Here is a 28000-nt window from a genome sequence, read left to right as displayed (position 1 = left end):
TTATTATTCTTAAGCGTTGGTTGTTAATTCTATAGCGGTTTCTTCGTCAATTTTGTATGGAAGTTGAGTGAGTGACGATCGGATGTTATTGTGAGTTGGTTTCACTTCTTCTTCCTGAAACAATTTATAAAAATAATATTAGATTTAGTTTTGGTTTAAATCAGTATAGGGGAGTTACGAAAATGTCTTAAAACAGTCTTATTTCTAGTGTGAGAAAGTGATGGCGATGGCAGAAACCTCTAAATTTGCGCGATTTGAATTATTGCATATTTTGTATCTATGATATCAGTAGAAAATATAATTAAGTGTTCAACATTATTTTTCCTATTTAAGTCAGAGAGATAGTTAGACTTAATTTCAGTACCTAGGTACATATTTATCCCAAAACTCAAACGTCAGCACAAGGACAGTAGAGATTTTTACTGGTTGTTCATATTCATAAAAATTCTCATCAATATCAATCTTTTCATATAGGTAATATGTATATTGATTTTTTCTAACATATTCAATAATACTTACTTCATCATTATTAGAAGATTCTGAAGTGTCATCTTCTTCGTTTTCAGAAGGTTCATCCTTTTCTTCTAAAGGCACCCACGCTATTTCCTTGTCTACCATATCTATAAATTTATTAAAAATTATATTAGTTATAGTAACTTTTTGATTTATTTATATTTTCAATATTTGATAAAATGTACAAGTAGGAAAAGGTCATAAAAGAATTTTAAATGTTAGAATCTAAGATTAGGAAAAGTAAAAAATAGGACACAATTTTATTTAAATTCGTAAAAATATTGTGTTCAATAGATACTAAATTGACTGAGGACCTACTATCAAATTTTGTAGTGAATTTAAAAACATACAGAAGTAACAATTAAACCGTGTAATAAAATTTGATTAAACCGTGGTTTAAATAAATAATAAAAATAAAATAAAAATTCTTTATTGACAAAAGATTTTACATTTTGAAATATTGAAGTCTCTGACTCCCAAACTAGATAAACCTGTATGTTTGAAGATGATTTTACTCAAGTTTATGTATATAATTAGATCTTTTACCTCTAAACCGTAACGAGCCTCTCCTACTAGGCGGTTTCTCTTCATTAGCCTCAACTATAATGGTTGGAACTACATCGATTATAACTCCATTTGATTTCTTATCTGCTTCTGCTTTTTCTGCTTCATCTTTGTTTAACTGAAATATTTTAATTTTTTTAAGCATTAAATTCACTTTTCTTATAATTTCTAGTAGGTAATTTGATTCAGCTACACAAATAATAATTCTATTCGTAAAAATATGATTGTAGTTACAGTTATTAAAGAGTTTGTTAAATTCACATTTAAGGTAAAACAAAAAAGATTAATCATCAAAATTCTTAAATAAACTCAGAAAACAGTGAATTTTTAGTAAATATTATAACAAAACGTTGCAGTAACTCCTATGATTTTATTTTTAGATTTAAGCATGCTCACGCCTTACAAAAATTATCAATTCATATGATTATCTCACCTGCATAAACGACACACTCGGTTCTTGCAGTTTTGTCGCCTTTTCTTTATTCCTCATTATGTTTTCATCTGTTTCCTTTTCTAATCGTAATTTGTAGGCTTTCTGTGTTCGCCACATCTATTGATATTCAAATTAGATTATTGCTTTAACATTGGAAATTATTTTCTTAAAAATATTTTCATAAACATTATTCATGTTTATCTTCCTACTATAAATTCGAAATAAAGGAAAAACAAATTTCAAGTACGTACATTGTTGTCTCTATATTATTTAGAAGTAACTTAATAATTGATTGGGGGATCTGATTATATCCCATCTGATATTGATGAAAAAGGTTAACTAGTAGGACCTCAAAAAGCCCAAGTGTCAAGTACTATATCATAAGTAATTGATGAAAAAGGTTAATTAGTATCTAGAAAAAATCAAAGCCCAAGTATAAGGATAGGTATTTTTTGAAGTAAGCTACAATGCACACTTAAAAAATTCACTCAACTTAATAAATTAATAACATAATATAAAACTCACATGTGATCCACAATAACACAAGCCACAAACGAACACCACAATGAGAGCTATGAAGATTCTATCAGCACTTTCTTCCTCAGCATCTGGTTGTGTGTGACGCGAGTCGAACGGGATGCGGGAGGGTGGATCTTCTACCCAAGTTTTGTCTACACTCTAGTAGGAAAATTTTTTATTTTTGAATGATAGATTTTTTAACGGGCGCGAGAGAATTAAGTTTTAATTCTTTAATATTTAATGAAGACTCCGGTGTTACGTTGAAAAAGAGGAGTAAAGACATCGAGATATATGTAGTATATCTCGATGAGTAAAGATTGAATTTAACTTAGGAAAGGGATGGAATCAACTGCCGTCTGATTGAGTGTGGCGCGAGTTGAACGGGTTGCAGGTCTTTTTACTTCTACACAGGTTTTGCCTACACTCTGGTAAGTCAAGTTACTGCATTGGAAATAGAAATTTTGGAAGAAATGAAGAAGTGAAAATTGAATTCAAGTTACGGAAGAGACTGAGTACAAAACAAGAAAACATGTAATAAATTAGATCCAAAATAGTGGTAGTGATAACCGTTTGTAGTAGACAAATCGAACAGCCGTAATATTAAAATATACGGTTGGACATCATTCAGATTATTAAATGGTGTTTAACAATGAGCCTTGGCCATCCATTAAAAGCTGTCTCACACAATGAGAAAGCTGCCATTATCAGCCCCAAGTGGGTCCCGCTCTCACGCCTCGTCGAAGTCGCTAGATCACATATTTTATTGAAGCTAGAATGTCTGAAAAAGTGTTAAGGACAGGCTCTTCATGCAAAAGTTGTCTCTCACAATAAGAAAGCTCCCATTATCAGAACCAAGCAGGTCCCGTTCCCACGCCTTGTCGAAGTCACCACATTTGGTATCTGTTTATTGGTACTAGAATGTCTGGAAGGGTGTAAAAGCCTAGAAAGCTGTCTCTCACAATAAGAAAGCTGCCATTATCAGCCCCAAGCGGGTCCCGTTCCCACGCCTCGTCGAAGTCGCTGGAGCACTGCGCGCTGCGCACGCCGCGCGCGTTCACCGCGTTCACTGTGCTGTCGGAGCGAGTGAATAACATGTACTCCTCGAGAGGTTTCATGTCGTATCCGTTTATTGATACGAGGATGTCTGGAATTGACAACATTTCATTCTTATATACATTTCATTTTTTACAACTCTACGTATAGGTAGGTACTAGGTAATAGGTGTAAAAAATGAAATGAATTCATTTTTTTCTATACTATATCTAACGTAACTACGTAATTGTATTTTAAATTTTAAGCAACACAGGAAAAAATGTATTAGGTACTTCTGTATGAATGATTTCATAAGTACTAACACAGTTGACAGATACAATACGTACTAACGTCATTTTGGAATAAAATGATTTTTCTCAAAAAGATGAATGAAAATTTCATGATTTTGAAAAAAGCAAAAAATATGACTATACTGTGATTTATTTCTAGTTTTGATTGCTTAAAAAAACAAGTGTGTATTTAAAACTTAAATTTTAAAATGATATATCGTAGAACATATTTTTTTTGTATTAATATAAAAAATTTGCTTCTTTTTTTACGTTTTTAAATTTCTTCAAAAATAAATTAATGATACATAGCACATCAAGTTCTACAGCATGGGGCTTTAAATCCATGATAAACATTTTAGTGGAATCAATGTTGAAGAATTGCTAGAAATAATCATTAAATAATTGAAAAAATACTCACTCGAAAGGCAACCATTATAGCCCTTATAAATTTTGAGCCTCGGGTCAGAAGTATTCAGTCCCCCAATTTGGACCTCATTTGAACCCACATCGAAAATTTCCCATAAACCCTGGGGAGGTAGTTTCTCTAGAGGCACTTCTATTCTGTCTATGAGAAGTTTGGTCTCATCGTCTACTCGAGTGTAGTATACTGTATGTCGAGCGCCTAAGAAATAACAAAAAATGCTTGGGATGAGGCAATCTAGTTCATAGTTTTTGATAGACAGCCTGATACAATAAACTTCCAATCGCACTTTTTTTGTAAATCGATACATATTGCAAATTCATACTTAATATTATAAATGCGAAAGTAACTCTGTCTGTCTGTCTGTTACTCAATCACGCCTTAACTACTGAACCAATTTGGATGAAATTTGGTACAGAGATATTTTGATACCCGAGAAAGGACATAGGCCACTTTTTATTGCGAAATATATGTACAATAATATCAAGTAGTAGTTAATAATAATATCAAATCTTTTTTATTTCTTACTTTTCCGTTTTTGAAGTCGGTTGTTTTTAACGCAGTTATTTTTATTTATTACTTTTTAGTGTATTTTTCAACACGAATCAAACGAGCCCAAACTCGATAAAGTTGAATCAATATATTACTGAGTTCCTATGGCCACCTCCCGATTCCATCATCAAATCAGCTTCATGTCATGATAATGTTTCATCGCTATCAAATTTATAATTACGTATACAAAATTTCAGCTCAATCGGTTACCGGGAAGTGAATCAAAGTTACTTGCTACATATCAACTTAGTCATCGAGTACAGACAAAAATGCTCATAAAATAAAAACTACTGGGCCTATCCGAAAAAAAAAAATTATGGGACCAATTCGACACCATCCCGCATCGAACAAAAAAAGAATCACGTAAGGTTCAGAAACCTCGGAGTAATCGGTGTACATACAATAAAAAAAAAATATACCGGCCGAATTGATAACCGCATAAAATCGCATGGAGAGCTTAATTTTCATTAAAGGCTCTAATCGCACGGAAAGCTAAATTTTCACAAAAAAGCTCTAATCGCACGAAGAGCTTAATTTTCACAAAAAACTCATCGCACCGAGAGCTTAATTTTCACAAAAAGCTTTAATCGCACGGAAAGCTTAATTTTCACAAAAAGCTCTAATCGCACGAAGAGCTTAATTTTCGCAAAAAGCTCTAATCGCACAGAAAGCTTAATTTTCATAAAAAGCTCTAATCGCACGGAAAGCTTAATATTCACTAAAAACTAATCGCATGGAGAGCTTAATTTTCATTAAAGGCTCTAATCACTCGGAGCTTAATTTTCACAAAAAGCTCTAATCGCACGGAGAGCTTATTTTTCACAAAAAGTTCTAATCGCATGGAGAGCTTAATTTTCACAAAAAGCTCATATCGCACGAAAAGCTTAATTTGCACAAAAAGCTCTAATCGCACGGATTGCTTAATTTTCACAAAAAGCTCTAATCCCATGGAGAGCTTAATTTTCACAAAAAGCTCTATTCGCACGGAAAGCTTAATTTTCACAAAAAAGCTCTAATCGCACGGAGAGCTTAATTTTCACAGAAAGCTCTTATCGCACGGAAAGCTTAATTTTCACAAAAAGCTCTAATCGCACGGAGAGCTTAATTTTCACAAAAAGCTCTAATCGCATGGAGAGCTTAATTTTCACAAAAAACTCATCGCACGGAGAGCTTAATTTTCACAAAAAGCTCTAATCCCATGGAGAGTTTAATTTTCACAAAAAGCTCTATTCGCACGGAAAGCTTAATTTTCACAAAAAGCTCTAATCGCACGGAGAGCTTAATTTTCACAAAAAGCTCTAATCGCATGGAGAGCTTAATTTTCACAAAAAACTCATTTCACGGAGAGCTTAATTTTCACAAAAAGCTCTCATCGCACGGAGAGCTTAATTTTCACAAAAAACTAATCGCACGGAAAGCTTAATTTTCACAAAAAACTAATCGCACGGAAAGCTTAATTTTCACAAAAAGCTCTAATCGCAAGGAGAGCTTAATTTTCACAAAAAGCTCTAATCGCATGGAGAGCTTAATTTTCACAAAAAGCTCTATTCGCACGGAAAGCTAAATTTTCACAAAAAAGCTCTAATCGCACGGAGAGCTTAATTTTCACAAAAAGCTCTAATCGCACGGAGAGTTTAATTTTCACAAAAGGCTCTAATCGCACGGAGAGCTTAATTTTCACAAAAAGCTCTAATCGCATGGAGAGCTTAATTTTCACAAAAAGCTCTAATCGCACGGAGGTTTAATCTTCAAAAAAGCTATAATCGCACGGAGAGCTTAATTTTCACAAAAAGCTCTATTCGCACGGAAAGCTAAATTTTCACAAAAAAGCTCTAATCGCACGGAGAGCTTAATTTTCACAAAAAGCTCTAATCGCACGGAGAGTTTAATTTTCACAAAAGGCTCTAATCGCACGGAGAGCTTAATTTTCACAAAAAGCTCTAATCGCATGGAGAGCTTAATTTTCACAAAAAGCTCTAATGGCACGGAGGTTTAATCTTCAAAAAAGCTATAATCGCACGGAGAGCTTAATTTTCATTAAAAGCTCTAATCGAACGGAAAGCTTAATTTTTACAAAAAGCTCTAATCGCACGGAGAGCTTAATTTTCACAAAAATCTCTAATCGCACGGAGAGCTTAATTTTCACAAGAAGCGTTAATCACACGGAGAGCTTAATTTTCATAAAAAGCTCTAATCGCACGGAAAGCTTAATATTCACTAATAAAAATAACTACGTTAAAAACAACCGACTTCAAAAACGGAAAAGTAAGAAATAAAAAAGATTTGACATTATTATTTACTACATATTATTTATATGTGCTATTTATTAAAAAGGTTTGATGTCGGTGCACGGGCTTAATACTAAGTGCTTAATAGTCTACTTGATAAGTTGAAAATGGCGTAAACTAGAGATAAGGCTCTTAAAAATACGTGCGATAGCTCATTTGATTCGGAATGACGTCTAGAAAAATGTATCGGAAATGTTTATTAGCACACAAAAAATTGCAAAAGTTATAGGCAAATTAAGTTTCAAAAAAATAGGTATTTCGTTTATTGTTAATAACTCCGAAATTATTAACATTTCAGAAATTTTGAAAAAAGATTCTTAAAGAGGAGGAAATTTCCAACGAAAAACTCCCGACTCCCGGAATTCTATCTCCATTATTTATAATTTTAATTTAACGCTGAAAATAGGCCTCCGCGCGGCATTTTTAGATAGCGCGCGCGGCTTCAAAACCGAGCACGTCACACTAATTATTTTTTTTAAGGTATTAATTATTAATTTAAAAATTTAAAAAAATTATGGTGTATTCCGAACACTTTAAAGAATTTGCTCTCGTTAGAAATTTTACTTAAAGTTAATTTTTCAACAAATTAGACAAATGTTAACTAACGAAATTTTTTTGAACTTCCGTCCTTATTGCAGATTAAAAAAAATGTTTAAATAATTATCGGTAAAATTTTTCACTTCGTGGAGCCCTTCATATAAATATACTTAACAAGATCGCGCCATAAAAGTTTAAAAAATGTTAATACTTTGTTTATAATAATTTATTCAAGTTAACAAAAAACTAGAAATTTCTAGTTTTTTGATCAATTTACTTAAATTGAAAAAATAATTATAAACAAAGTAATAAAAAATTTTAAACTTTTATGGCGCGATCTTGTTAAGTATATTTATATGAAGGGCTCCACGAAGTGAAAAATTTTACCGATAATTATTTAAACATTTTTTTTAATCTGCAATAAGGACGGAAGTTCAAAAAAATTTCGTTAGTTAACATTTGTCTAATTTGTTGAAAAATTAACTTTAAGTAAAATTTCCAACGGGAGCAAATTCTTTAAAGTGTTCGGAATACACCATAATTTTTTTAAATTTTTAAATTAATATTTAATACCTTAAGAAAAATAATTAGTGTGACGTGCTCGGTTTTGAAGCCGCGCGCGCTATCTAAAAATGCCGCGCGGAGGCCTATTTTCAGCGTTAAATTAAAATTATAAATAATGGAGATAGAATTCCAGGAGTCGGGAGTTTTTCGTTGGAAATTTCCTCCTCTTTAAGAATCTTTTTTCAAAATTTCTGAAATGTTAATAATTTCGGAGTTATTAACAATAAACGAAATACCTATTTTTTTGAAACTTAATTTGCCTATAACTTTTGCAATTTTTTGTGTGCTAATAAACATTTCCGATACATTTTTCTAGACGTCATTCCGAATCAAATGAGCTATCGCACGTATTTTTAAGAGCCTTATCTCTAGTTTACGCCATTTTCAACTTATCAAGTAGACTATAATGTTCGGCACCAACTTCAAACCTATTTAATAAATAGCACATCCATACTAATATTATAAATGCGAAAGTAACTCTGTCTGTCTGTTACTCAATCACGCCTTAACTACTGAACCAATTTGCATGAAATTTGGTGTAGAGATATTTTGATACCCGAGAAAGGACATAAGCCACTTTTTATTGCGAAATATGTACCACGGGCGAAGCCGGGGCGGACCGCTAGTATAATATAAGTACTGGAACGCAATTTTATAAGGGTAAGAAACTACAAAAACAAAATATGTAACGTAAATTATTTTGTCTCTGACCAAAAAATGGGTTGTTGCTATATTAAGCATCTGATTTATTTTGAAGGTAATGTTTACATTTAATTTGGATTTTAGTGTTAGATGGTTAATAATTATTATTTAAGATAGTCTCGGGGCCAATATTTTACATATTTAAATTCTTTCGTAATTAGATACTTACCGTTCAAAAAGTTTCTGTTTTTAACTTCAGCTCCATAAGTGGCATCTTCCCTGTCTTCTTCGAACTTCAAATAGCCATCTTGTGTTATTGCTACTAATAAGTAATAGCTTCGTCTGAAATTCGCATTTTTCTGAATGTATGTGGTAAGAAAATATTGAAAGAAATCTTTTCAAATATTATTTAATTCTTACAGTGCAATAGTAAACTGTAAAAGATTAGTCTAAAATTCTCGTGTGACTTGCAAAATCAGAATGAAAATTAAATTGCACATTTCAGAGTATTTATTTTAGATCGAGTACGAATAAAGCGATCAATAAAAACATAACATTGAATTACTTACTTGTTTTCCGTTTGTACGAGCAGAAGTACTGTATTTTTCTGTCGAAGGTCGTTGCTTGAAAACGCTAATTTTATTTTTACCTGAAAAATCAGTTATATTTTAAAATACCGGGGTTTAATATCACAATGAACCTTCAAGTTTTGAGCTTCATCAACACAATCATATTACGTATTATGTAGGTACATAAATATTACGATTTTTTTAAAGATTAAGTTGAAGTCATTAAATTTTACCGTATTTATAGTCTGTGGTAGCGAAAATTTCCTTTCCAGAATGCTTTCCCCATTAAAATCAGCTCCTTTCTCCTCCATACAATATTCCCCAAAATAACTTGTGAGTTCACAATCACAACTACTCTCTTGGTTCGTGAAGTCTTCGGTACAAATGCCGCCGTTTTTACAAGGCTCTGAATCGCATTTCATATTGCATTCTGGTAATACGCCTGTTAGGTCTGTGTTGAGGAAATTTTGGTAAATAATTTGAAAAACAGTTAGTTACTTAGTATTTATTAACATTGCCATTGTAGTAATTTAGAAGTGTATTTTTTTATGTGATCTGCACAACGTGAAAGGTATGTGTCTTATACAATGTCATGAAAAAATAAACATATTACGAAAGTATTTCTGCTAAACTGGTCATTCTAAGAACTAGGTAATCTAATATCTAATATATATTATAAAGGCGAAAGTTTGTAAGGATGTATGGATGTATGGATGTTTGTTACTCTTTCACGTAAAAACTACTGAACCGATTACAATGAAATTTAGCACACATATAGAGGGTAACTTGGATTAACACATAGGATTTCCTTTGCAAACGCCGGCGAAGCCGCGGGCGGAAATCTAGTAATCTATAATGAACAAACACAATCTGCATTAGAACATAGATATAAAATTTAGCAACACATTAATTTAAATCACAAAATCTGCTCTAAAAATCTTACCCTGATCAATATTCTGCTGCGCCTTCTTAGACAGATCGACAACATGATCCGCGATCTTGAGCCCGCGCACACAACCCACGTAACCCCCTTGCGGCAAGCTGCCCGCTCTAGGAGCCAATTGCAACGAGTCACTATCGAAACCGCCTAAATTCATTTGGAAATAATCTGTCGGAGGAGCTGGGGGTCTTTGGGGACGGATCACCTCTAAAAATTTGGAAACTCGGTAAGCAAATATCGAATAATTTGGCAACAATCTAGCTCTGCTCGACAAATGCAAGGGATAAGTGTCGCTTGTTAGCGTGAGGAAGTCCGCCGGTGGTACTGGAGGCCTCTCCGGGCGTAATACCTCTAGAATGGTGAAAATTATTTGTCGCAGAATGAAGTTAGTTTAGGAAAAAAACAGTGTGTTGATAATTGAGATCTTATTAATCTGGTTAACAGTTATCTATAAGGTTATTAATTGATAAAAAATTTAATAGATCAGTTAGCTGTCAGTTGCAGAAAAAAAAATGGATTGATTTCTGAATACACATAATATTGTAGTATCATCATCAGAACAAAGATATAAAAAATTCGCTAATGCACAAAATTCAGAAAATTAAAAAAAAATACGAATGAAATATTTTTAATCAAATTTAAGTTATGTAATACGATTCAAAACAACAACTTACCCAATTCTGGATTCTTCCATGGCTTATTAGTATAATTGGACAATAACTTGGCCACTTTGTTAATAGTCGTATTTTTATCATTTACATGTAACGTGGTACTATTCTCAGTTCTTATAATAGCTATTTGTACACTTTCACCCTTATTTATATGTTCATAAGTAACATTCATTTCTACTATTTCGTCTTCATTATTGAACAAATAAATTATTTCTGTTCCATTGTGAATGAATAAATGTATGAAATTATTAAGATTGTCATTCGCATATAAAACTAGAGCATTATCGTCGTAAGTTCTTAGATTCATTAGAACGTTTTCTACCATCATCCTTTTGAGTCTTGCTTTTTCTGCGTCAGTTGCATTGTCTACTAAGTAATTTTTCTTCAAATAGGCTTCACGTGTTTGGAATGTTAGTGCTTTTTCATTTATATCTAAAAACAAAAATAAAATTTTCTACTATTTCAATGTATTAAGAAAATCTACTACTTCTTACAAATTTGGCTGATAAAATCTTGCATATTTTCCCAATTAGGTAAATTAATATTTTAAAAGAGAAATTGATTGAATTGGTTGAACTAGGAATTTATCGAATAGCCTAAGTATTCAATCAAACAAATCATACTGCAATTATCATAGCTTAATTTTATACATGCAATTCTAACGTTTCGAATAACTTACTTTCTTCACAATGCTCTCCCAAATGAGCCCAACGGTTCTTACAAATGCATTCATAAGTGGACCAAAGTTCTTTACAAGTGGCTTTATTCTGACAAGGGTTCGGAACACAGGAAGGCTTACAGTCTTTTATTATTTCAGACAAATGGACAGACATATAACTGTATATATCTAGAATTTCACCATTTACTACTAAACCTCTGAAACAGCCTATGAGGCCTTGGTTCACGGCTGATTTTTTGAGGTGCTCTCTGGAATAAATGTAGCATGTTATATTTTTTATTAATAAGTATTATTAGCTCTTGAAATCATTTTTATAAAATTGTACTTATTTAAATCTTGCAGCGCAATGTTTGCCGTTAAAATGCAAATTAATTGAATTGATCTTGATTCATTTTTCGTATTATTCGCATGTGCATATTGAGGTGTTTATTTGTGATAAAAATAAAGTATGAAATTAATGAATATTATTTTTTTACTTACTTACTATTCAGAAATTATTGATTTCTACTTACGCAGTAGCACCTCCTATAAACATAGATCCTTCAAACGGTCCGAATTCTTCTTCGAGCAACAAATTGAGCATCTGATATTCCGTATTTAGCATAAACCTAACGTGATAGAAGTTATAATCGATCCAAATTTTGTGCCATTCACCTCCATTGAGCTTTCTTTTAGAATTAATCACCAATTTCCTTGTAGTTCCCGTATTTAATGTAAAGTTAAATGTTAATTCATGCTCTAAAATAGTGTCAAAATGAAGTGTCCATTAAATATAATTTTTAGTGTAAAAATAATTGAAGAGTAAAATTGAATACAATTGATGCAATAACAGTTTTATTCGTTTAAATTACCAATAATGTTATGACATTCGTTATGATAAATTGAATGTTGAAACAATTCCCGAATGCTCATTATCATTATCACCTCAAATACTCTTTATATAAACTTTATTCAATTTTTATACAAAATATTTGTAATTTTTGAAGTGAAACTTCTTTAGGCGCTGTTGAATAAAATTTCAAGGTCACGTCATGGCAGTACCGTCACGTCATGGAGTAAGTTAATAATTTTGGTTTCTTTGAATCTTGCCAAAGAAGTTTCACTTCTGACACGTGTACTCGGCATACACGCTCTTTTTATTAAGATATAGAAATTTATATTTTCTAAGATATCTTACCACTAGTTAAAGCGACCATAAATGATGGATAATTAGGTCGGATTGGTGGTTGGAATAACAATATAGCGCTTGTGCCAGTAGTTCTGAAACTAAAGGCAATATCCCCTTTCCTCCAACCTGGTACTTCTATGTATGACTGTGATGTTGTAAATGTTACTACGTAGCGTTGGGTATCTGGTAAGTGATAATAGAATTAAGGTTTTTTCACAATGCTATTTAATTAAGATATTACTGACTTAAATAAAGAATAAGACCGTAATTTTTATGTTTGTGTTTACAAGCACGACGAAACAAAGACAAGAATCTATAAAATAATTTTTAAAACAATTTTGTTTTTGTTAATATGGCTGTATATTATTGTATTTTATTCATTATATTTATAGATGTTCACATTATCATCTTTTTAATCAACTTGTATACAAAATAAAATATTTTATACTAATTTAAATTTTCAATCCTTGGTTAAAACTTCTTCGTCGACGATCGTATTCAACCAATTAAAAAATGTGTTTATTGCCCTTATTTTTTTACGTAACGGTTTCCAAGGATTGATAAATCGATCCTTAATGAACTAAATACCTCATATTCATGCAACTTACTAGTTTCAACACACTCCAAGGGACCCAAAGTAATCCTGCCCTGAGCTTCCTCTGTCAAGTCCTTCTGTTGCAAGAAGAACATTTCAGTGATTCCTAGACTCTTTGGGTCTACGAGTGTACCCTCATCGGAATGCCATTTGTTTTCATTGGCATCACAGTTACATGATTGTGTGGGGTTCACGCAAGTTGCGTTTACACCGCATGGACAGTAACCTCTAAAATTTATTTTGTTTTTGTTAAGTGTTTAGTCTAAATTAAGATTAAAAGAGAGCGATTTTTTAATAATAAACTGAAATATTACTATTTTATTACAATTACAATTCTTCTCAAAGCACTTTGAATCGTCATAACGCAAAGAAGTTTCTACAGAGAGTTATTTTTTTTATAAATCATCAAATAGCTGCATAAAAAGTAAATCAGTATGACTAGTAAACAATTTGTACACTTCTAGTAAATAATAACAGCATCGGTAGTTTTTAAAAATATACAAATTGAACATTCATTTAAAATTCACAAAAATCAAAGAAAACGTAGTAAGTGTATCTTTTGGGTCCGAGTCAAGGTTCTTTTGAGGACGACAGAACTGTTTAAAATCTTTTTCCCTTTATATCATCAATATTAATCTTTCAAAGTCAACAGATCGAAAATCATTTTCTCGTATAAAGCCATGCATATGTCGTGGTCATATCGTAGATTTGATCATTTCATGATATGAGTGGCCATTTCACGAAATGGTCGCATATCGTGAAATGGCCATTTTAGTTTGGCCACATCATGATGTGGTTTGGGCAGATCAATGATAAGAAATCGTTTCACGATATGGCCAATTAACGCACGGTTTTTTCATGAAATGATCAAAATTATTTGATCATATCGTAAAATAGTTACATTAATCGTTGGTAGAGGCGCTGCAAGCTCTGTGTTTATGTGATAAGATGGCGGCCGCTGGCGAAAATTAAATTATTCGCAGTTAAAAACTTCATAATTCGTTTAATAACAATATTATGAAGAAAGTCATAGCAAAGAATTTACGACGAAGAGGTACGAGTACTATGGAAAATGTGGATATCTTATATGTATTTAAGAAAAAATGCGCCTTAAATAAAATAATTTAAGAAACTACTACTATATTATTATAATTGTTTGTTTTTTAAAAAGCGATTCGCTTCTGGCACTCGCCGGCCGCTGCCGCGGCACGCTCGCTTTGCTCGCTCGGCTCGTGCGTTGTTTATCAAAGTCTAACCTAACCTAACCTAACTGTTTTCTATTGCAAAAACGATTCGCTTCTGGCATTCGCCGGCCGCTGCCGCGGCACTAACTATAATGACATTAAACAAGTTTTTAGAATATAGTTATTCTGAATTTTTTTTATATTTTATGGACTCTTTATATTTTATACGATCTGGCCAAATGTGGATGACCAAATCGTGAAACGTTGACGATTTAACGATCTGATCAAACTATGTTGGCCATTTCACGATATGCGACCATTTCGTGAAATGGCCACTCATAATATCATGAAATGATCAAATCTACGATATGACCACGACACATACATAATATGTACTTAATTTAGATGATAGCTTGTAAAGACCTTTTAACTAAACCCTCACATTTTGAAAGCATAATGAGAACATTAGGTGATTAAAAGGCGGATAACATTTCAATACTTTTTGTACATTTATTCTGACCTTTCCAAATCGTTGCATACTTTCAAAAGTAATCGACCTTTGGAGCGTATAAAGTTTTGTTTGTGTTTGTGAAATAACATAATTAATTGGAATTCAATTGCAGTTTGCAAATCGGTTGCTAATGACTCGATAGTTGGGAAAAGGAAAGTGATTTTTTTGTGATGACACCACAATTGAATCGATTTGGTACATTTTATTTCAAAATATTGTAATCAGTATTTTGGAATAGGATGTTGATGCAAGTATTCTGTGAAAAAGCTTTTTAACAGGTTTCAATTTTGTAATCACGTGTGTTTAGTAAAATGTCATTCAAAACACTATATATTGAACGTATTATGACTATTATGACCACATTATGACCTATTTGATATGGACTATCTTTAGGGGAGCAATGTGCATGTAATTAAAAAAAAACTATAAAAAGGCACACTTTTATACCTTGTGCTGTTAAGATAAAATAAGAATTGAGACATATTGTCGTAAAAAGACAAATAGCATTAAAAAAATCAAGACCATTAAAAAAACTTCCAATTTTAATACGTTAAACAAAAATACACCTTACCTTTTGACGTTGCCAATATAATCAACAGTATCGTTAGAAGAGGAAATAAACCAAGTAGCGCTGTGCAATTCCAATGGCGCCATATTGCAATCGTACTTAATGTACTGTCGGCAAAACAACGAATGCGATATGAGCTCTTGTAACATTTCCGCGGTGAACTCTCTGTATTTGATTTTAAAGCTGAAGTCTTGACCTGATGCTGACCTTACATCCTGAGAATTAATGAATACAGGAAGTAATTAGTAAAGTACCCACTTTTAACAGTTTTTGTAATGTTTATTTTTATGAATGTTAAGACGATATAGAAATATTCTTTAAGTTCAATTGGATTTAATATAAAGTGAGAATGTTGAATTGATAATGATCTAAAATAAAAACATAAGCTACGAATTGAGAATGGCAAACTAAATGGATACCTAACTCAGGTAAAAACTTATTATTTATTTATAGAATACGCACGAGAAGGCGACCCAATGAGTATTAAACATGTACATAATATTATAATTATTAATATGTTTATTTTAACAAAATGCCTTCAGGTTCAGATTTGAAATTAGTTGAATTATTGTCCTCATGGTTCTAATAGATTTTAATAAGAAACATGGTTACACGATATCATCATGTACGAAATCACTGTGTTTTTAATTATGTATTGTTAAGTTTTGTAATATGATTTGCTTTGTTTTACCAATACTTACCACTTGGCTAGGTAAATTATGTTCTACAACAGTGGTAGACGAATCGGCTTCTATTTGGAACTCACATTTAACATGAGCTGGTGGAAATCTACCATTTCCATCGATATCTATGAGATATACGTCATTTCTAGTATAACCTAGTAGAGCTAGTTCTTCACAGGTCTTCCTGAATGTCGCAAAGTGACAGTTCTCGCCTATGTATCCTGGATGCGGAAGATTTTTGGTCAAAATTAGGGTTGATTTTTCAACCCCTGGTTAAAGCTTATTCGACTCACTAAAGCATTAACCAATAATATAAAATATAGAAATAGGAATAACTTTTAACCAAGGATCGAAATTGCTCCTTAGTGTATGCTATAATTAGGATATATATTGAAAGAAAATAGAAATGAAATAGTGATTCTATTGTTAATATCTTAATATGAAAAAGTATTGATATTGCCGTCTGTAAGTTCGACATGGAAAATTTTACTTAAGTATCATGTCCGCTTATTTATCCTCAACATTCTAATACAGACTTAGGGTGCACTCACACACATCAGTCACCGTCACGGCACGTCACCGGACAGGATTAAAAAAAAATATGTATCAATAGTTCTAGTATGACTCTGTTCCCACACGACAGTCGCCGGCACGAAATCTATCAGTGACGTCCCCGGTCAGGCACGTCAAATAATCTTTCCATACATGTATCATACTTTTATCCCCACTCACCCGGTGCCGTCACGTCTCAGTTCAGTCAGCGTCGTGCTACCGTCAATTGCTACATGTTCTCTAGCGTGACACACGTCTAATCACTCACTAACCTGATGTATGTGTTCAATGATTCAGTCAAACCGGCGACGTGACTGACGGACAACATGACGGTGACTGGTGTTTGTGGATACGTACACGAACCGTCACCGATCAGTCATCGGTGACTTGACGGTGACTGATGTGTGTGAGTGCACCCTTATGTTTTAAAGCTTAATGAAAGGTGACGGTAACAGGAATTTTAATTTATTCTCAATTTAGATTAATTTTAAATTACTTTAATCGCTTATTACGGAACTGGCCACCTTGTTAAATATTAAGTATATTACAGATTGATTGTAAATTGTATTAAGTTGGATTACTTAGTTAACATTGTGAACAATTTTGATCTGGTAAGGTAGGTACAGAAAGCTATATGCTTGTAAAAATAGATTTATAATTAGCTCAAATGAGATATAGATATACTTCACATCCATCTATTACAATAGGTCAAATTAACTGCCAAACAAGACATTTCTCTGCTTTAGTTCCCTAAAGTCGTGAGTTCTAATGCCAGAAAATATATTTCACCACCTAACTTTTAACCTAAGAACACCTAAAGACGGATTAAAATCTTTAGTGAAACCTACCTGTATTATCACAATTACAAATAACTCTATCCTCCCTGATAGAGCATATACCGCCATGCTCACAAGTGTTGGGTCGGGTACACGGGTCTACATAGCGACAGTCGTCTATTGCTACTTCGCCTACTACACGCTCTGTGTTTATAACGTATCTGTGTGAATTTAAAATAATGTTAATGTTATTAATTAAAATGTAGTCATGTTATGGATAATAAAGTGATAAGTAGAATTTGTGTGTTATTGCATAGTGATGTTTAATAATTTCAAATATCAAAACTACCTTCAAATAGTCAGAACTGACGACGCGGTTGGCGCAGTGGTAAAGTAACTGCCTACTGAGCCGACGGTCCCGGGTTCGATCCCCGGTCAGGGCAAATATTTGTGTGATGAACTCAATTATTTGTTCTTGGGTCTGGGTGTTATTATCTATATATGTATTTATTAAATATTATATTTATCGTCGCCTAGTACCCACAACACAAGCCTTAATTGAGCTTACTGTGGGACTAGGTCGATTTGTGTAATAATGTCCTTTAATATTTATTTATTATTATTATTATTTATTTAGAACTAGACCAAATTCAATTGGGACCTGTAGCTATCAAATAAAATAATGAATCACCAAATTCGGTTCCATTCAGTATCTCCTCCTTTTTATGCAGTCGGTTGAAAAATAATAAACACAAAATCATAATAAATAAAAATTATAAACCTACCATGATATTTAAATATACTAATTTGTATAATTATAATAGTGGCTTTGTTCTGTGGATTATTGTTAAATACCAAAAAGCTTAAGCAGGTTATTTAATTTGAATATAACATAGTTCGGTTAAAAATACGGAAATATTTATAATTTTCAAATCTTGTTATTTTAATGTACCGTATTATTAAAGTGGGTTGACTTAATCTTAAACGAGAAGTTAAAAATTCGTCAATAAATTAAAAACACGTTTCCATTAAATAATTCAAACAATCAAAACATAGTACGAATGAAAACTCCATTAACTCGAAATTAGGATGCTTAATTTTAACCACGTTTTGGAAATGTCGATTGATATTAGTATTCCCAAAAGATATTCACAATGCATGAGCAAAATTTTGCGTTAAAATACGTTTTATCGAGTTCATTGGGGAATGTATTTGAGTGATTAATCAAATTTTAGGTTAATCACTATCTCTCTAACGGGTATCGATTTGAAACTAGCGTTTAACATACTTAATTTGAAGTATTCTTTATCTGTGATCGGTTTTATATTTTAAATATTTATATTTTTAATATAAAAGAAGCTCATGGCACTTGATATACCTACGTTTTAGGAAAAACTGCTGCTGATTTTTCAATCCTTTGTTAATAGTTAATACTTATTCGTCGATTATCGTAATAAACTACCATTTTAATACTTTATTGGGCAGATAAGTTTTAACCATGGATTGAAAAATCAGCCCTAAAAATTAGATACTAATTTTGTTTTGTTTTTTCTTCAGCTTCTTAGAATGGTATATTTCAGGTGGAAAGTTAAAGTTCTTAAATATATTCAAATGTAAGATAACTTACCGTGGTTCTATAAGTAGTCCATTGATTTTAATATTTCTCATACATCCAATCAATCCGAGATTAGCGGACTTCAAGCCACTGCCAATCACAATTTTGTCTTGCAACTGAAAATCTAAACCTAGAGAAATTTGAGGCAAACATAATTTTAACATTTATAAATAAGAAGGAAGAAAATAGAATATACTAGAAAAATAACATGTGGAATATACAGATTTTCAAAGACAGATCAATATTAAATACGTTTTAACAGTTTTTAGTCGTTTTAAATAAACAAGTATCAGACAAAATAAAAAACAAAACAGTCGAACTCGATAAGTTGTTGAACTGTATCTAGAATTTATATTTTATGAATACTGAACATTTTATTTCAATATTATTTTAATTTTAATTGTCCATTAAATTATTGATCAACTAGCGGTCCGCCCCGATTTCGCCCGTGGTACCTACATGTTTAAACTATCCTATCTCTCAAGTTGGATCGAACTGCACATGGTGTGCGAATTTTATTATAATCGGTTTAGTGGTTTAGGAGTCCATTGAGGACAAACATTGTGACACGAGATTTATATATATTAAGAAGATATATATTATATATTAAGAAGATATATATTATATATTAAGATAATGAGATAAATCACTTACCAAACATTTGCGCATGTTTATTATGATAGTCCACAGTTAGTTTAATTCTTCCTTTCCTATAATCTAGTTCGACATTATGCCAGTCATTACTTACGTTGAATTTAACCGACTTTAAAACCGTCACATTTTTACCTACGTCGGGGACTAGTTCGAATCTTATTTCCTCTTTTACCATTCTTACCTGGAACATTATGACGTCATTTTAGTACTTATACGTTTAAATTGACATTTTTCATCATCATCATCAATATCAAGTTACGTGTCGATTTTTTTTATTTCAAAGAATCTTGGCAAAATGGATATCAAAAACTGTGCTCGTATTGGATGTTAGGCGTATGTGAAGTTGTTTAACTGAACTTTGACAAGTATTATAGTTTTTAATTAACTATACTTTTTATTTATTCATATATTATTTTTAAGTAACAGAAAATGACAACTGTAATACGAGAAATCCCTTTCCCAATTACAAAAATCTTTAATTTGAAGCTTTAAGTTCTTACCTCAAAGTATCCTTGTCCAGATGTTATCTGACTGTAAGCCAATACAGCCATATTCTTACTAGTTTTAAAATCAAATATCAAATTAATACTATTACTAGTATTCAACGGCCACCAAATATGAGACGTCGCAAATGGATAAGTTATAGGAATTACTTCTATATCGATCTCTTCAAATTCTGGATCTAAAGCTCCAATATAATGTACTTTTGGGTTATTCTGTTTCAATTCATACAATATCGATACATCATTGTAATAAACGTATTTGAGATTTCCAGCAAAATTGTTAAACGACTTCAACCCTTTCATTTTATACAAATCTGGACCCCCACAAATATATATTTCTGGATCGATACAAACAAATTTGGCATCGCCAGGAATTTCGTAAGTCGCACTTATATCGTCTAGATAAACGAAAACTTCTTTTTCCAATACAATAACAGTTATATTATGCCACCGGTTGTTATTGACTTTTTTGCCCAAGTAATCTTCCACTGGTCCGTCACCTAGGTCAATTTGTATGGCCACTTTTTCTTGGTGTATTGAAAGAGCAATGTAATGGTGCTTATCGTCAATTTGACCGCTCGCATAAAAAAGCGCGGAATCGTCAAAACGTGTCTGCAAATTTATTGCTGTTTTATGATCGAAATATTGAAATGCTTTTAAGTGAACTTTAATGTGTGCTAATTAACATACTACATAAATAAAAAATTGATTCCGTAGCGTAATCATCAGTAATTATGCAAAGGGGGCAAATGTTATGTGATAAATTGGTTGATATTTGCAAACTGGATCTAGAATTCAGTAGAGACAAAAAATATTTTAAGCAATATCAAGTATACAACATCATGCAACTTTTAAATCATGACGTCTTAAAATTTCAATTAGATAACTTCTAGGCTTAAACTTTAACTCCAAACAACATGATGAAAGGTAAATTAATCTTGACAGAAGCATTTACTGCCATGAAATTAGATGTTTATGAAGTAGATATGGATGAAATGACACCACAGTTATAAGCAACTAGCAAACCTGACGAACTTCGTTTCGCCACCAGAGACACCTAGTCTTTGCTATAAACCTCACGGAGCCCGAGACCTATCCAACGAATGCAAAACTGTGGAAATCGGTTCGTGCGTTCTGGAGTTATAGCGTCAGGAAGGAAAACCCGACTTATTTTTATATAGTAGATGAACCAAACCAATAAAATTACCTTAAAATGCAAGCTAACCCTTGTATAGGTGGAATGGACGCGGTCCTTCCAATCATAAACCCGATAGGAGACGTAGCTAGATCCGCGTAATGTTAGTATTGTCGCCGCTGTAATAGTGGCGCAAAGTAAATAAATAAATACTACTAATAGATGCGGAAGTTTGTGAGTATGGATGTTTGTTACTCTTTCACGCAAAGACTGCTGAACCGATTACAATGAAATTTGGTATGTAAATAGGTAGCTGAAGACTTTAAGTTCGCGTCATGGCAAAATCGTCATGCCAACTTTCATATCCGTTAAAATCACATAAACACAATTATCATAATTTTTCTCTTTAAGAACACATCCTCTTTCATAGAACCATTATTTCAAGAGCTTTATAAACCAATTGAAAAGGACTTTCATAAGCGTTTGGACAGATAATATAATACTCGATTATACTCATTACATTTTATCGATGTACATAATAATATCTCAAAACAACATGCATTAACCCCAACCCGCACAAGCACGCATACACGATTATTTATTATTTATTAATAAAATAGCTTTCCACCCGCGGCTTCGCCCGCTTTGTCTAGAACATAATAAATTATATACTAAAACCTTCCTCTTGAATCACTCTATCTATTTATGGAGGCTCCCTAAATTGTATGTGAATTTGCATTAATATTCTGAAACAGTCACACATACAATCAAAATGGAACTTTAGTATATGATTTATTGGGTCTTTTTCTTTCGATGTACAAGACAGTTACGTAATTGTAACATTTTGGCTCGATTCATTTTTTATTCAAAAATTATGCCTTTTTTTAAGGATTATTACAGTTTTTTAAAGATTTACTTGGACTAATATAAACTACTGTTTACATTTATTTTATGTCTAAAATAAATGTAAACAGTAAGAAAATAGAGTTTACTATCGAATCCCAAGATATTTTTTCTCTAGATAAATTATTACTTTAGTTATAAACGAAATAAGAATTGAGACTTACTTTTCGAGCTCGAACGCGATCAAAGAGCGCACGCGATATTCAACTTTATTTCGGCTGTGTTAGCGTCTAGTACCGTAACCGGTCTCTCAGTGCCAGAAATTATGTTAGGGAGCCTCGTCTTAAAAAAAACGGCATCAAAATCCGTTTCGTAGTTTTAAAGATTTAGACCTCATTCGCACGAGAGCTTTTTTAACGTCCGTTAAAAAAGCGTCCAAATAGAACAAATGCATTCCCAAGTATATGTTCACACGTCAGCGCTTTTAAAGCGCGACGCTTTTTTATCGCGCAGTGTTCTATTTTCAACGCTCGGCGTTGGGCGTTAAATAAAATAGACCATAGGAAACTTCTTACTATTATTCAGACGAGCGCTAAAAAAGCGCCGGCGCTGCGTTCAGTATGCCGCACGCTCGCTCAGCGGTAGCACGTGTTTGTTGTGCTTATAATCATCAGAAAATCGATACGATGTCGTGGATTGTTGATCCCGAACTATTAATTATAGATGTGGAGTCTCGTCCGTTCCTGTATTCAAAATCGTTATAGACATTTGAAAATAATTAAAAAAATTCCGGGGTATTGCCTTAACTCTTCGTACAGTGTCACAAACTGCCCTTTTAAGTATCTCTGTTCATTCAGAGGATGTACCCAGAATGCCTTTTGTTTTCTTTTTCGTCTTTTAATAACACAAATCGCTAGTGCCAATCTTTCTTTCTTTCTTTCTTTCAAATATACCTAACATATAAAAATTAAAACAGTAGGTATTTTTATCATATTCCTTTAAAACATGTTTATCGATGACGAGTTTGAACAAATACCTAAGTAGGTACCTACAAGTGGTTTATTAAGAACAAACTTTCCGAGGAATTCTAAGCAAATATAATAATTTAAATATAATAAAGATATTACGCAACTGACATTACGTAATTATTTTATCAGAAACCATTTCCACGTCTTACTGAAGCCAGAGACGAGACATGAGTGATTTTAAAGCGTTAGTATGAACAACCACAGAGAGAACGTTTAAAAAGCGCCAACGCCGGGTTTTAACGCAACGCTTTTTTAACTCTCGTGCGAATGAGGTCTTATAAGCATACAAAGGACATAGGGACAGAGAAAGCGACGTTGTTTTATACTATGTAGTGAGTACTTACTATAAACATCGCACAGTTGTTCCTCATACAACGTCCCGAAGCAATCACACCTATATCCATTATATTCGTTAATACATCTAGAACCTTCGAAACAAAGGTTTTCTACAGTTTTGCACTTATTAATGCAACCCTCTTTAACGTTTTCGTGTTTTGTGGCTATTAAAGGGACTATTGGTAAGAGATCGGATGCAGCTTTGCCTGAACTTAATACCATATCGCTGATGCAACCGACAAATGATTCTATTATGTATTTCACACCGTGCAGTTTTTCTTCGGAACTTAGGCCTGAAGCGATTATATTTACTATATTATCAATGTAGACCATATTGTAATATAATATGTATAGATATTGAGGAATAAGTATAATATCCGTATAATATCTTGATACTGAGAATGCATATTTTTCATAGAAATTGTTAAGTTAAATGTCACATAGATGACATTAACAATGATGTAACAAAAGTGATTAAATAAATAAAGTTATTTGCATGCGAATCTTAATAAATATTTCATTTCCAATGTATGTTTTATAGTGCTGTGTAGATATAAATTAAGAAATAATTTTTATTCAACTTAATGATATTTTATCACAATCTGACATTTAAACTTGAAAATATCAAAAAGTAAAAAAATGAATGCAACCATAATATGCATATATATTATATTTGGTAAAATATCTAGAAATTCTTACCTCCAATAAGAATGACCGATGTTAGATTGTCCGTGATTCCGTAATTGGTATCAAAACTTAGACCCTGAAAAAAAAAACACAATTAAAATTATTTTAACGTTATTTTATTTAGTTTATAACTTTAAATATTTTTTTCTATAGATATTTGCCTCAATCTTACGACTTGAAGTGATTCAGATATAGTTTTGTGAAAGCCTAATTATATGTCAACTATATTCAAACGGTTAATTTTAGCAGGTAAAGAAATTTGTCAATTATAACAGATTGATATTGGAAATAGCTAGTAAGCTGTCCCGGCTTCGATTAGGTTAACATAGGATATCAAAATATACATTATAGCCTGTTACTCAGTCAAGATGAAGCTTTCTTATGGGGAAATATTTTGTAGGTTTTTAGTTAAATACAAATATAATATAAATAAACACTAACCTTCAAATAAACTTCCTCCTTCAACTGATCGACTTTAGCGATAAGCCTTGCTCCATGCACATCTATAGTAACTACGACACTATGCCATTGATCTCTATTTAACGCTCTACCTACTGTTACTGAAGTTAGGTGCTTACCGAATACGTGGACCACTGAAATGTTATTTTTATCAATAAATGTACCTACAATAAACGTTAAAAAAGTATATCAAGTTTGATGAAAATAATTGCTTAAAAATAATATGCTACATTAAAAAATTGCAAAAGGTCTGTAAGGGATCGTGGTTTCATGTAAATATATTTTTTTGGGGTAATTTAACAAATATAATATAACAATAATTTAACACATATAAATAATTTAATCTGTAGTAACTTTAATATATTTAATAATAAAATATCTTACCTTTAAGTTCACCCTTTTCTACAATAACATATAACGCATATGGTTGCATCTTAAAAACTGGGTTTTTCACATTGTGATACACCAAAAGGCCGTGGGGAAGCCTTGTACGGAATTTAAATGATATTTCTCTGCATAATCTGAAAAATATTACGAATACAGGTCACATAAGGTTTTTGAATTACGTCAGCGAAGGCTATAAATATTTTATATTATTTAATAAAGTATTTCTATTTTTGTCTTTTTTAATTCTTAGTTCTTTAATGAAAGCCTTTTATTGTGTATTTAATTTTGAGTATTTAAAGAAATTAACTTTTTGTAATATAATTAAGTTAATTGTAACTTGAGTAGAATCTCCATTGTGTCTTTCTTATTATAATAATGTAAAGATGTAAATTTTCTATTAATGGAAAATATTATGAGAGTTCTTAAATAGATATCAGTTCAAGCTATGCATTCAGTATTGCAAGATTTTTTTTTAATATAAAGAGCATATTTTATTTTTTATAACAAATAACGAATATAATACTAGGTACCAAATAACAGATCGAGCTCTACAAATTTGAAACCTGATTTCGTTATTCCTACGTTCTATGACGAGATTTCACTCCTAGTAAGATCAAAGGTTGAATCTCAAGGCCGTCTTATCTAACATTTCAACAGCTTAACGACATAAGTGAACTATATATCAAGTGGATAGCAAATGGCAATACATCATAGTAATTGTAATCCTCAATTTTATAGTCACATGTTCTGTATTCATGAAAATGTTGCTCGACAGTTGCGATATATGAAAACTTAACGCAGAAATAATTGTATGGATTACGTATTTTTAGTGCACTTTCATTTTGGTCGGTTCGAGTACAACTGGTTTTATTAGGAGTTCTCTTTTTGAAACACATTTAATTATAAGAAAAATATGTATATTAATAACTATATTATCTTTCTCGATTTTAATATTTGTCACGTTAAAGAGTTTTAAATTCATTAGGTCAATTAAACGTCAAGTTTTGCGCTTACATACATACATGCTTACATTTGGCGATTAATTTTTATTTAAATAGATTACTTACCTCAATTGAAACCTCTGTATAATATCTCCATCAAGCTGTATATACGTATTGTCCTTAGCGAACATGAAGGTCTGGTGATGCCCTGACTCCGCGAAGGTGAGGTACCTATCCCTGTTACTGGGAGGGATGGGGGGGATCGCTGTTGCGTATGTGTTGGGTAGTGTGGTTGTTGTGGGGGATGGAGGAGGGGGGGTTATGGTTGTGGGGGGGACCACTGGAGGAGCGGTTAGAAGTAATACAATTCAGGGTATTATTATTTGATTTTGTTTATATCATAACGGTTTTAGTTTATTTTCAGAAAAGTAACTGTGCTTTGACATGTTTCATTGTGGGATATTATGGTGGCGTATCATAGAACGTGAGGTAGAATATAATGATAAAACAATGTTCAAGATAATATTTGAGTTCAATCGATGCAGAAATTTTTGAGTTTTTCAAGTGTTTATTTTCATAAAGATGCACAAAGTGCAGAGCGGTTGCAAAAGGAAGCATATTTTGAGGAATTAAAGTATATTGTAATGATACAATATTAAAGTAACTAATTAGTACGTTAATTTATCAACTTTAAAATATTTTTTACTATTATTTCACTAAGTAGATTATGTATTTCTAAAGAATAATCAGTATAATATTGTAGACGTACACATACGTTTGATACGTTTGAACCTACGTTTGATATTGTAAGCTGTCGAAAACAACTTATTGCTTGTTACCTTTTTCTTCAGATCCTATGTCTACTGGAAGACTGGTGTCAATATCAGCTATTCCATATAAAATCAACATTAAGATGTACATTCCTCGTCTGTCCCGTAATCCCATTATTCTCTTTTAATATCATTTATCTGTAAGTTTAAAACTTCAGCTCAAATCGATACATTACTACCTACATTTTGTACCTAAGCCCTAAGGAAAAGGAAACTTTGGCTTCCCATAATAATTTGTTTCACAAGATCATAATATAATTATTATATATTGTATGCAATAAACTTCAGCGATATCCTACGTTATGTTTAATATTTAAACATGTTATGTTCTCACGGAAGCTTATAACTACGTAAACTTAGCTATCTCAAGAAATAATTCCATGTGATTAGGGCCCTAATTTGTTTAAAATATCATCTTCCACTCTCATCCGAAGCTTTTCAAACGTTTAAATGAAATTAAACCCTTTGCCCGTTTCCATAGAGTGGATATTATTTTTCGTTTAATTTTAGCATAGGGTATAGAGCGGAAATACAGAATCAGAGTGAACACACACAGGGACATGTTGGCTGATCCACGACCAGTGTATCGTGGCCTAGCTCGGCCGTGTCCTCTAAAATTAAATGTTTGAATGTGCAGAAATTTATAGGAATGCGAGAGGTCAAGTGTGTTTGGTTGGTGAGTGCACTTAAATTGGCTCAAGTAGCCGCATCGTTTCAAGACGATTTCGGGTTGACACATTGGTTCTGAATGTGATTTGATCTGTGTAACCAAAATTGCTAGTTATTTATGATACACATTTTTCTGGTTTGTGAGATTCGTAGATTAGTGTAAATAATGTTTTATAACAAACAAAATTGTATAGATGTAAATACGTCGAGTATTGTTTTGATGATACATAACGATTAATTCAATCAAGATTTTGTTTCAACAGTATTCTTATAAAAAAATTGTAGTAAACTTATTACGCTGAAATAATATGAATTTAAATTCCTACTTTAATTCAGATTTAGAAATTGAAATTATTATATAACTTTCACTACTGGATTGTATCTTTTAAGTGAGTATGTAATGTATCACCAAAAATGAAGTGTATGTCTTATTAAAATTATTTACTCACGTTTTCCAATACAACGACTTATATTCCTTCAAAAAGTCACAATAAAACACATTTAACAAATTCACAACACACCACTTAATTTTACGTGAACGATTAATTTCGTTTGACGTTTAAAAATTTCCCGCCTATTATTTTTCTGCACAGATAAAAAAGCGCGCGTTTGTTTTTTTTTATTTATGAGGCAAGGACACGGGTAACGCCTCCCTAGTGAAA

At 32.1% G+C, this 28000-nt stretch overlaps 1 protein-coding gene across 1 annotated transcript; it reads right to left on the bottom strand.

The window, feature by feature from the left end:
- Positions 1 to 9: 9 nt before the first annotated feature.
- axo (axotactin) lies at positions 10 to 27974 on the bottom strand. The gene is made up of 30 exons (XM_090107869.1): positions 27788 to 27974; positions 26679 to 26807; positions 25966 to 26179; positions 24896 to 25032; positions 24494 to 24645; positions 24065 to 24128; positions 23374 to 23658; positions 21231 to 21337; positions 20021 to 20635; positions 19521 to 19701; positions 18879 to 18996; positions 17324 to 17472; positions 15942 to 16144; positions 15244 to 15455; positions 12991 to 13205; positions 12392 to 12565; positions 11727 to 11952; positions 11215 to 11462; positions 10539 to 10967; positions 9868 to 10071; positions 9158 to 9375; positions 8925 to 9004; positions 8585 to 8697; positions 3770 to 3973; positions 2989 to 3173; positions 2036 to 2188; positions 1511 to 1627; positions 1060 to 1195; positions 520 to 620; positions 10 to 114 (listed from the first exon to the last, which is right to left on the bottom strand). Exons 2-30 carry the CDS (start codon positions 26782 to 26784, stop codon positions 10 to 12), a joined length of 5451 nt encoding a protein of 1816 aa, XP_089963995.1. The 5' UTR covers positions 26785 to 26807; positions 27788 to 27974.
- Positions 27975 to 28000: the final 26 nt, after the last annotated feature.

Source organism: Colias eurytheme, chromosome 12 (assembly GCF_061535395.1).
Source record: "Colias eurytheme isolate Ceu_HAF_F1 chromosome 12, ilColEury1 Martin Lab GWU primary, whole genome shotgun sequence".
NCBI lineage: Eukaryota > Metazoa > Arthropoda > Insecta > Lepidoptera > Pieridae > Colias > Colias eurytheme.
This window is presented reverse-complemented; position numbering and strand designations above follow the sequence as displayed.